Here is a 12,078-nt window from a genome sequence, read left to right on the forward strand (position 1 = left end):
TTTGGACTGTGGGAGGAAACTGGAGCACCTGGAGGAAACCCACGCAGACACGGGGAGAATGTGCAAACTCCACACAGTCAGTCGCCTGAGGCGGGAATTGAACCCGGGTCTCCGGCGCTGTGAGGCAGCAGTGCTAACCACTGTGCCACTGTGCCGTCCATATAGCGCAGAACAGGCCCTTCAGCCCTCAATGTTGCACCAACCTGTGAACTATTCTCAGCTCATCCCATCATCATCCATGTGCTTATCCAAGGGTTGTTTAAATCTCCCTAATGTGGCTGAGTTAACTACATTAGCAGGCAGGGCATTCCACGTCGTTACCACTCTCTGAGTAAAGAACCTGCCTCTGTCATCTGTCTTAAATCTATCATCCCTCAATTTGTAGTTATATCCCCTCGTACAAGCTGACGTCATCATCCTAGGAAAAAGATTTTCACTGTCTACTCTATCTAATCCTCTGATCATCTTGTATGTCTCTATCAAAGTCCTTCTTAGCCTTCTTCTTTCCAATGAGAACAGACCCAAGTCTATCAGCCTTTCCTCGTAAGACCAGGCACCATCCTGGTAAATCTCCTCTGCACCTTTTCCAATGCTTCCACATCCTTCCCGAAATACGGTGACCAGAACTGTACATAATATTCCAAGTGTGGCCGCACTAGCGTTTTGGATAGTTGCAGCATGATACTGCGGCTCCGGAACTCAATCCCTGTACCAATGAAACACATTTCACCGTATGCCTTCTAGTTACTTTGCAACAAAGCAGAAGATATGATACAAGCGACAGCAAAATACTTGGGAGAATAGGGCTAAAGCCGAGAGAAAGAGGGAAACCAAACAATAGAATGAACATGTGCAGGCTAGAAAAGGTGCTCAGAACTGTACAGAATATAGGAAAGAGTTTGGAAGTTGAAGATCGGGAAATGCAATAATTTTGGGTGGGCAAAGATTGGAATTTTGTTCTCATGAAGAAACAACACATTTTATTTTTATTTTTGTGTGTGAGAAATGTCATGATAGATCAGCATTACCAATTTCTTTATTGTTTCTATCTGTTTGGATAAACAGATGTGTCCAGAAATACATTTTGATCTGTCTTGGAGTGGAAAATGAGCTCAGGAATAGTGTCTATACCTGTAGTTGTAGGGGCTAAGCATCATGAGAAAGTAACCTCGAGAGTCATAGCGTCATCTAGTACAGAAACTAACCCTTTGACCCGAGTTGTCCACACTAACCAGATACCCTATACTGAACTAGTCCCATTTGCCTGTGTTTGGTCCATATCTCTCTCAATCTTTCCTACCCCTGTACCTGTGTAAATGACTTTTGAATATTGTATTTGTACCCTCTGGCAACTCATTCCATACACACCAATCTCTGTGTGAAAATGTCCCTCAGGTCTCTCTTAAATCTTTCCCTTCTCATCTTAAACCGATCTGCTATAGTTTTGAACTCCCCCACCCCGGGGGAAAAGACCTTAGCTATTCACCCTATCTGAAATGCTCACGATTTTATAAACCTCTGTAAGGTCACCCCTCTGCCTCCAATGCTCCAGGGCAAGACATCTCAGCCTATCCTGTGTCTCATGAGAACTCAAACCCTTCAGTCTCGATAGCATCCTTGTAATTTTTTTTCCCACTCTTTCCAGTTTAATCACATCCTTCCTTCCTACAGAAGAGCCACTATAGGTTCCCAGACGCCGAATGGTCCTGTTTTGGGTTGCATGCTTCTCCTGGAAGTCCCAAAGGGGAGGAGCATAAGGAGAAAGGCCTGCTACGGGCCTATGAGGAACACTCCCATTCTTCCCTAATCCGTAGAAATTTCAAGAAAGAATCAAGATCTTACTGCACTGGCTTGATTGCATCTCAGTCAGGGCAACCCTATGTGGATCAGATGAATATCCACCTTCCTCAGGGGATCCATTTTGTCACGGGCATTCTGAAACAGCCTAAGACCCCTCGTTTGCAGCAAACTTTACTTCTGATTTAGGGCATCGACCTGGACACTTACATGACCTGATTCAATTTTAATTTGTAACATTTGAACTATCCTTGAAGGAAGAGACAATAGTGTTAGGTTTGGAGTTCCCTAACTTTGAATTTAGGACCTCAACTCTTTTTATCACCATAATCAAATGAAATTAGCTTTAGTTTCTATCCAGTTGTATTGTTGTCCAAATCGTGATCATGTTAAAACTGATATATAATTTTCAGTGTTGTTCTGACGTACGCTGCTGATATTTTGTCATGAGCTTATCCAGTCTTCAAATATTTGATTTTTACATTTTGGGGTCTTGTGACACCTTTGAGTCAGATGCTGTGGATTCAAATCCACAGCAGTACTACGATAGCCAAGACAAGTGTCATGATTTGGAGATGCTGGTGTTGGACTGGGGTGTACAAAGTTAAAAATCACACGACACCAGGTTATAGTCCAACAGGTTTAATTGGAAGCACTGGTTTCGGTGCTCGAAAGCTAGTGTGCTTCCAATTAAACCTGTTGAACTATAACTTGGTGTTATGTGATTTTTAACAAGTCAAGTGTGTTTATAATCTTGCTAATTATTCCAATATATACCACTGGCAGGTGGTAAGATTGGGAGATTCCTGGTCAGATATGTGATTGAAAGGAAGTAGGAGCACGGTGGGTCAGTGGTTACCACTGCTGCCTCACAGCTCCTGGGTTCGATTCTCACCTGTCTGTGTGGAGTTTGCACATTCTCCCTGTGTCTGCGTGGGTTTCCTCCAGGTGCTCCGGTTTCCTCCCACAATCCAAAGATTTGCAGGTCAGGTGAATTGACCATGCTAAATTACCCACAGTGTTAGAGAATCTAATCTTTTACCATCATTGTCTGTCAGATCAGAGTACAGCAGAGACTTTGCACTGAATAGCAAGGTCCAATTCTGTCCCTCTCACACCTTAATTTACACTCTTTGTACTTCTCCCTTTTTAGTCTTTCCACACCATTAACAATCCCTCTGTCTTTTGCACTGAGCTGGACACAATTTGCCCTCTTGCTCGTCCTCATTTGCAGTAATTTGCTCCTAGTTTTATGTTAATACATTTGACAGAGGATGAGGAGGAGCAAGAGGATATGATTCTTCTGCAAAACCTGAAAGGTGTTGGAAGATAGTTTTTTTTTATTTGAAAACAAAAAATGTTGGAAATCACATCCGATCCTTCACAAAAACATTAGCTTGCTCTGTGCTCTCTCACGGATGCTTCCTGACTCACTTTGATTTCTAGCACTTTTTGTTATCAGTATAAAACAAAACTATTTTCCAACAACTTTCAGGTTTTGCAGAAGAGTCATATCAGAGTCAAAACATTAACACACTCTCTCTCTCTCTCTCTCTCTCTCTCACTCTGTGTGTGTGTCCACAAATGCTGCCATACCTGTTGAGTTTCTCCAGCATTTTCTGTGTTTATTTCAGATTTACAGCACCCACGGTATTTTGTTTTCATTATTTTGCAAAAAGCTCACATTGGTACTTTCGGACTCCCTGAATGAACCGTAAGACATTGCCCCACTTTGCTACTGTTTGGCACTCTTCCAAGATCACTGGAGCACTTTGACACACCTTTCATTGAAATACTTTTCACATCACTGTTTTTATGTAACTGAGGCTTCTCCAAGGGCAGTACAACTTAATGACTACCACTTTGCCTGAATGTGGTGTCGATAATTCACATTGCTAAGTGATTATTGTACAAGGTACAATTGCTTTTTTTAAAAAATGCACTACATGAAATATTTTGATTGAGGACTATTGCAAGTATTGGCATTGTTAACGTAGATTTCTAACATGCATGATTGAATGCTTGTCCACTATTTTAGTCCATGGATCTGTCTTCATTTACATAAATGATTTGGATGCGAGCATAAGAGGTACTGTTAGTAAGTTTACAGATGACACCAAAATTGGAGGTATAGTGGACTGCGAAGAGGGTTACCTCAGATTACAACAGGATCTGGACCAGATGGGCCAATGAGCTGAGAAGTGGTAGATGGAGTTTAATTCAGATAAATGTGAAGTGCTGCATTTTGGGATAGCAAATCTTAATAGAACTTATAAACTTAATGGTAAGGTCCTAGGGAGTGTTGCTGAACAAAGAGACCTTGGAGTGCAGCTTCATAGCTCCTTGAAAGTGGAATCGCAGGTAGATAGGGTAGTGAAGAAAGTGTTTGGTATGCTTTCCTTTATTGGTCAGTGTATTGAGTACAGGAGTTGGGAGGTCATGTTGCAGCTGGACAGGACATTGGTTAGGCCACTGTTGGAATATTGCGTGCAATTCTGGTCTCCTTCCTATCGGAAAGATGTTGTGAAACTTGAAAGGGTTCAGAAAAGATTTACTAGGATGTTGCCAGGTTTGGAGGATTTGAGCTATAGGGAGAAGCTGAACAGGCTGGGGCTGTTTTCCCTGGAGCGTCGGAGGCTGAGGGGTGACCTTATCGAGGTTTCCAAAACTATGATGGGCATGGATAGGATAAATAGACAAAGTCTTTTCCCTAGGTCCAGAACTAGAGGGCATAGATTTAGGGTGAGAGGGGAAAGGTATAAAAGAGACCTACGGGGCAACTTTTTCATGCAGAGGGTGGTATGTGTATGGAATGAGCTGCCAGAGGAAGTGGTGGAGGCTGGTACAATTGCAACATGTAAGAGGCATTTGGACGGGTATATGAATATGAAGGGTTTGGAGGGATATGGGCCGGGTGCTGGCAGGTGGGACTAAATTGGGTTGGGATATCTGGTCGGCATGGACAGGTTGGACCGCAGGGTCTGTTTCCATGCGGTACATCTCTATGACTCTATGACTCTAATTCAAATTCCAGTGCAGACAAAATGGGCCACATGGTCTACTTCTGCATCATAACACCTGTGGGATTGTGAAATTTTAGTCTCTGCTTTCGAAAGCAGGATGTGATAGTATTCCTAACCCACTCTCTGCTGTAAATGAAGCTGTTCTTTAAGACATTGAAAAAAACCATGTCCTTGAAAGGAAGAAAATTAATTTGTATTAAATATTCAAGTCAACATTAAGTTTGCAAGAAAATGTGATAGATTTTATTCAGCAAGCAGGACAAGATTGTTTTGTGTTTCAGTGGTCAGCTGGGAAAGTCACTGCAGTCCAAGTTGACTTGCATCAGTTAATCTTTTATATTGGAGATTTCTGTCCTAAATAGTTGAGATATTGAACTTTAATGCTGAAATATATCACAATACTGCTGTTTTGAACATTCATTAAGTAGGAATGTTCATTGCGTCAGTAATTTGGACTCCTTGAGTGAACCATAAGACACTGCCCCACCTTATTATTGTGTGGCACTATTCCAAGATCACTTGGAGCACTTTGGCATACCTTTCATTGAAGTACTTTTCACATCACTGTTTTTATTTAACTGAGGCTTCTCCGAGAGCAGTACAATTTAATGACTATCACTTCACCTGAATTTGGTGACGTTAACTTACATTGTTAAGTGACTATTGTAAAAGATACAATGGATTTTTAAAAATACACTGCCGCACTGAAGATGGAACAGATGAAAAAAAATCCTTACTAAGTGTGACCTATAACAGTCCACACTTTTTAGCTTAAGAGTAGACTCTCTGTTATTGTTCATGTTCTTAACCCTTTTGAACAGACTTTAATTGTAGTCTGTGGCTGGAATATGTTAAACTTGCTTCAGATATTATTAGGCACCCTTTCACTTACGAAAATCCAAGCTGTTTCCCTTTCAGGAAGAAAACAAAGATTTCTGGGGTAGATTGTAGGCATACCTTCTGTTGTGTGAGAGGTATGTTTGGGAGAATATGTTTTACGTGCTCTTTTACAAAGAATTTCTTGTCACTCAACTGTATGCTGGATGTTTAGACCAGTCAATAGGACTGAAAGATTAACTCTTGGTGAAATGGTTTCATTTGTGGAACAAAGGGAAAATCACTTGACTTCCAGCCTGAAATTTCTTAAAGCAAATAGACCTAGAGCTATCAATATATTCCCTGGTTGAAATTAAGAATTGAATATGAAATTTGCAAAATCAAACTGTTCCTCAATTTGTCAACAGAATAAATAGCTTAAAATGTCAGTGTTTTGCTAAATACAGGGCTACTGTTATGTGCGTAACTTGATATAGTATGCATTCTATTTTAATAATCACTGAATCTTATAATCTGCTGTATTGAATGCAGGTACTTTGAACTGGAGAGCAGTGGTCAAAGGGATGAAATACGATATCACTACCGTTTCAATGGTAAACCCCGCACTGAGGTGTTCCCATATCGACTTGCTGATGGACTATGGCATCAGATAGCACTCTCGATCAGCGCTTCCCATCTCTTGTTACATGTGGACTGCAACAAGTAAGATTTGGAATACTGCATCTATGGGTGGAGTGTGTAGTTTACATGATGCATGGAATTCTTGATGTTGGAGATATTTTCCCAAGAAACCTGCTCAGAGATGTTACAGTATACTTGTGGAACACATGGGTCTTGAACCTGGACCTCCTATCCAGAAGTAGTGACGCTATCGCTCTCTAGAGGAACCCTATTCTTGATGTTGGATGATGACTATTTTAATTTATTCATAAGACATGGACATTGAGGTTGGACCAGCATTTAATGACCGTCACTAATTGTGGCAATGAGCTATCTTTTTGAACAGGAAGCCCACATCCTTTGACTCAGTTGAATAATGTTACTTGATGTGATGTTTTAATTTACAGGGGAGGTTGTGGTTTGATAATAATGTCACTGGACTAATAAACCAGAGATCCTAATTAATGTGTTCTGGAAATGTGGGTTTGACTCCCACCATGGTAGATGATGAAATTTAAATTCAACAAAAATTTGAATTAAAAGTGAGCCTAATCCTGACCACGTAACACTGTTGACTGTCATTAAGACCCATCTGATTAAGTAATGGCATTCAGGGAAGAAAATCTCCCTTCTTTACCGCACTTGACTCTCGACCCATAGTACCGTTGGCACAGTGATTCAGTGGTTAGCACTGCTGCCTCATAATACCATAGACCTGGGTTCAATTCCGGCCTTGGGCGACTGTCTGTGTGGTGATTGCACATTCTCCCATGTTCTGCATGGGTTTCCTCCCACAGTCCAAAAATGTGTAGGTTAGGTGAATTGGCTGTGCTAAATTGCCCATAGTATTAGGTTCATTAGTCAGGGGTAAATGTAGGGAAATGCGTTGGATGGGCTAGGCTTCAGAGGGTCGGTGTGGACTTGTTGGGCTAAATGGCCTGTTTCCAGACTGTAGGGAATCTAATAGCAGTAATGTTATTGGCTCTTCATTGTCCTCTGAAATGGCCCAGAGAGTCAGTCAGTTTAACCACAAATAGGATAGAGAACATCCAGAGGAACAGGCCCCTTGAGCCTATTCTGCTGTCTAATGAGATCCTGGCTGATATATAGCCTAACTGCATAAAGCTGCCTTTAGCCATGTCCCTTAATGCCTTTACTGAACAAAAATAATCTATCTTCGGTTTAAAATTAGCAACTGACCCAGCATTGACTGTCATTTGTGAAAGAGAGTTCCAAACATCTACCACCCTTTATGTATACAAATAGTTCCTGACATCTCTCCCGAACAGTCTGGCCCTAATTCTCAGATTATGCCCCCAATTCTAGAATCTCCAACCAGAGGAAATAGTTTATCTTTATCTATTCTATTGTTTCCTTTAATATCTTGAAGACTTTGATAAATCACTCCTTAACCTTAAATTCTAGAGAAGGCAGGCCTAATTTGTATACTCTCTCCTCATATCTTTACCCCTGATGTTTGGGTGTCATTCTGGTAAACATACATTGTATTCCCTTCAAGCCCTTCTTGAGGCACATCCAATACAGGGATTTTATAAAATCATAAATTTTTGGAGAGATTCCCAATCAGCCTGCTTCAAATAACTCCACAGAGGCCAGTGTTCCATCACCGTTTACTTACACATTGGAAGTCCTGGACACTGATCCCTCAGAGCTCGCTCTCAGAGTGTCAGGATGTCTGTTGCACCTGTTTTTATCTGTCAGCAAGGGCTCCTTGATTGCGACTGTTAAACTCGTACAATCCAGGACCACATATTCCGAGGTCCACCTGGCTGACCTCATTGCAATCACTACACTGTTCAGAGATATTATAATATACTGCTTCCTACTTGTAGATAGATCTTCCTATTTTGAGAAAATTATTCACAAATGATGCGAAAAACTGGTTTATAGTGGTTAATAATAGAATGCACATGCTAGATATATTGGATAAAGAAATATTCATGAACTTGAATGATAATCTGTGTTTCTCACTTTCCAAATAATTTAGGCAAGATAAATGTTCACCAAAAGCAGCTGCTTGAGCAGAAGTTATTTCTGAGCTGCTTTTTGGCATGCTGGTTGAAGTTTCCAATTAGTGCAATGATTAAATGGAGCAATCAGTAAGAACACCTGTTTGAAGGTTGACTTAAAGCAGGAATCCACATCTGAACCAATTTGAACAGTGGTCAAGTGCAAACACCAGCCTTAAACCAGAACGACAGATATTTTAAAGAAGTCAGTATTAAAGTTTGTTTAAAATTGAATTGAATGAAAGAATTCAATTTAAACTTAGGTTGATAATGCTTAAATGCACCAATCATGATTAGAAACCAATATGATTAATGCTTCACTGAAAAGGAATTTCTATTATGCCCATTTTGAACAATGATTTTTAAGAATATTGAATTTGACATTTTACCTGGGCTAAACCTAACAAGAACTTTTGAGTGATTTCTTAATTTAATCCGTGACTCAAATATTTAGACAACTGTTCTCTCAATTTGCTTTTGCAGTTTCTGGGTTTCCTGTGTTATAACAAAGCTTTAGAGGAGGTAGTGGCATATTAGCCTAGTAACCCAGTAACACCCTGGCTGATGATCTATGGAATTGTATTTGAATCCCATAATGGCAGATGGTGACATTTTCTTGTAGAGCAGAAGTAGTATCCCCACCTCCGGGCCGGATCTACCTTCTCCAGAGTTATGTCATAACATCTCTGAACAGGTCAGTTTAAAAATATCTCTGGCATTTGAGCATGTGTGATAGCCAGTGAAGTTTCTTTGATTTCTGAACATGCAAATACAACTATGTTTGAACATAACTCCTGCAGAAAACCCTCAGCCCAATCGATACAAGTTATCTCTCTAAGCGCTTGGATGGATCTTCTGATTAATTAGATGTCTTTCAATGTCAGTGGTAAGACAAAGCTTTTCTCCCCCCTCCCCCAACAAGATTGAATAGATTTTCTGCCCCAGGGACTTTGCGAGAGCTAATGAATATTCTTCGTAATCAAATGGAAAGCTCAGTGAGTTTACTAGTAAAATCAGAAACCTTCACTGTTCAATCAGATCATGTTTTTCCTTCCAAGTCTGATAATGTGGTACTCCAATCCAGCTAAAATGTTTCCGTTGTCATCGCTTTGCTGCAGTTGTAATCTCTTTGCTGTAGTTGTACAATCATTGCTTGAGTTTTAACATTAATTCAAAGAACAGCAACTTCAGTGCTACACTGAAATGTCATATTGGACAATAAATTGAGATGCTTGTGTTTACAGGTGGAAGTGAAAGTGTTATCAGCTCAGCAACGCTGATGTTACTGGAGGCCGGTATAATTCCTCATAGTAATGTGGCTGAGATTCCAAAAGTTAGCAAAGTCTTTTGATTATTTTTGGTATGATAATGGTGAATACTTGAAATGTCATAACATTTAAGACTACAGACCTTGTGCAGGAATGTGAGATTAATATAGGTCATAGTGTAAAAGCCAAAAGAACTGCAGACACTGTAAATCAGAAACAAAAACAAATTGCAGGAAAAGCTCAGCAGATCTGGCAGTGTCTGTGGAAAGAAAGCAAAGTTAACGTTTTGGCTCAAGTGACCCTTTCTCAGAACCCTGTCCTGAACATCACTTTCTGTTTCTGTATGTAGGTAGTAGCGTGTTTTAGGCAGTACAGTACAGACTCGAAGGTCAAAGGGCTTCTAATCTAACATATGACTCTATGGTTGGTTATACAATGTTTTGACACATGGTGTGACTTAAATTGGTAAATAGCATTTTTGCATTGTTCTCATCTGTGCACAGTAGTACAGGGGCACATTTCATTAGTTACCTCTAGTCTTGAGAAGCTATCATGGGAGGTGATGATCCAGTGGTACTATCATTAGACTGAGTTAAGAGACACAGGTAATGTTCAAATCCTGCCATGGCAGATGGTAAAATGTTTAACGTTCTCTAATCAACTTGTTACAGCATCATACAGAATGGAAACAGACCCTTTGGTTCAACTCGTCCATGCCGACCAAGTTCCCCAAACTAAGCTAGTCCCACTTGCCTGCATTTGGCCCATATTGCTTGAAACCTTTCCTATTCATGTACCTGTCAAAATGTCTCTTAAATGTTGTAACTGTACCTGCATCTACCACTTCCTCTGGCAGTTTATTTCACGTACAAACCATCATCTATGTGGAAAAAGTTGGTCCTCAGGTTCATTTTAAATCTTTCTCCTCTCACCTTAAAAATATGCCCCCTAGTTTTGAACTCCCCCACCCTAGAGAAAAGACCTTTGCTATTCACCTTATCAATGCCCCTCATGATTTTGTAAACCCGTAAAAGGTCACCCTTAACCTCCAATGCTCCAGTGAAATAAGTCCCAGTCAATCTTTGTAACTCAAACCCTCTACTCCAAGCAATATTGTGTAAAATCCTTCCTATTATAGTGTTACCAGAACTGTACACAGTCCTCCAAAAATGGCCTCATCAATGTCCTATACAACCTCAACATGAAGTCCCAACTCCAATACTCAATGGTCTGAGCAATGAAGGAAAGCATGTTAAACCTCTTAACCACCCTCTCTACCTTTTGATGCAACTTTTAAAGAACTGTATACCTACACCCCAGGTGTCTCTGTTCAATAAGGCTAGCCAGGACCCTACCATTAACTGTGTAAGTACTGCACTTGGTTGTTTTATCAAAATGCAATATCTCACAATTATTCAGATTAAACTCCATCTGCCACTTTCAGAGATGTTATTACACACCTCTGGAGCATATAAGACTTGAACCCAGGTCTCCAAGCTCAGAGATAAGGGCACTAGCATTACACCACAAGAAACCTTCAGATGAGAGAATTTGAATTCGCTAAAAGTTACCTGGAATTAAAAATAGAATAATGACCATAAAACCATTGTTGATTGTCAGAAAAACCCATCTGGTTCACTAAGGGAAGAAAATCTGCTGTCCTTGCCTGGTTTGGCCAGTTGACAGTAATGTAGTTAACTCCTAGCTGTCCTTTGGGAAATTAGGGACTAGCAACAAATGTTGGCCCAGTCAGCAATGCTTACATCGCATGAATAAATTAAAAAAACCTACCTCATTGATCTGTGCGTAAGCAGCTTAAGCTGACCATGTCAGGTTGAGTCACATCTTGGCCAGGCCCAAGTACTCTTGACTTGTAGATGATGCATAAGCTTTGAGAGTCGGGGGTGAATCACTTGCCACAGTGTTCCTAGCCTCTAACCTGCTCTTGTAACCACTGTGTTTATGTGGTGAGTCCAGTTGAGTTTCTAGTCAATAATAACAGATGCGCCAGGATGTAGATATTGGGGTCTCAGTAGTTGTAACAGCATTGCATGCCAAGGGTCAGTGGCAAAATTGAGTGAGGCTTCAGCTCAGGCATCTTTGACAAGGAGGTTGAGTGAAGTGATTACACCACAGTTGAAGAGGGTGAAGACATGACTATCAAGCTGGTTCAGTGCACTACGTGCTTGATGTGGGAGGTCAACGACTCTGGTGTATATGTGTGGAAAATGTGTGCGCATTCAGCAATTGACCGATCATATTGCAGCGCTGACGAAAGAACTCGAAGACCTTAGGCTCATCCGAGAGAATGAGATCTTTCTGGACAAGGCCTTCAGCGATGTTATTACACCAATCATGCCAGAAGAGAGCAGAAGAGAGCAGACGATGAGGAAGGCGGAGAGGAGACAGGTGCAAGAGACCCCGGGAGAAGTACCTGTCAGGAACAAGTTGAAGCTTTTGGAA

At 40.8% G+C, this 12,078-nt stretch overlaps 1 protein-coding gene across 5 annotated transcripts in view; it reads left to right on the plus strand.

Annotated features, from left to right (window-relative positions):
- The window catches only part of LOC122557625 (protein kinase C-binding protein NELL1-like), a 954,605-nt gene that overhangs the window by 27,163 nt on the left and 915,364 nt on the right, over window positions 1–12,078 (plus strand). For all 5 annotated transcript variants that reach the window (XM_043705393.1, XM_043705388.1, XM_043705391.1 and 2 more), the window contains one exon: window positions 6,189–6,359. In XM_043705393.1, coding sequence (XP_043561328.1) covers window positions 6,189–6,359 — 171 coding nt within the window. The remainder of the gene's footprint in view (window positions 1–6,188; window positions 6,360–12,078) is intronic.

This window comes from Chiloscyllium plagiosum, chromosome 16 (assembly GCF_004010195.1).
Source record: "Chiloscyllium plagiosum isolate BGI_BamShark_2017 chromosome 16, ASM401019v2, whole genome shotgun sequence".
Classification (NCBI taxonomy): domain Eukaryota; kingdom Metazoa; phylum Chordata; class Chondrichthyes; order Orectolobiformes; family Hemiscylliidae; genus Chiloscyllium; species Chiloscyllium plagiosum.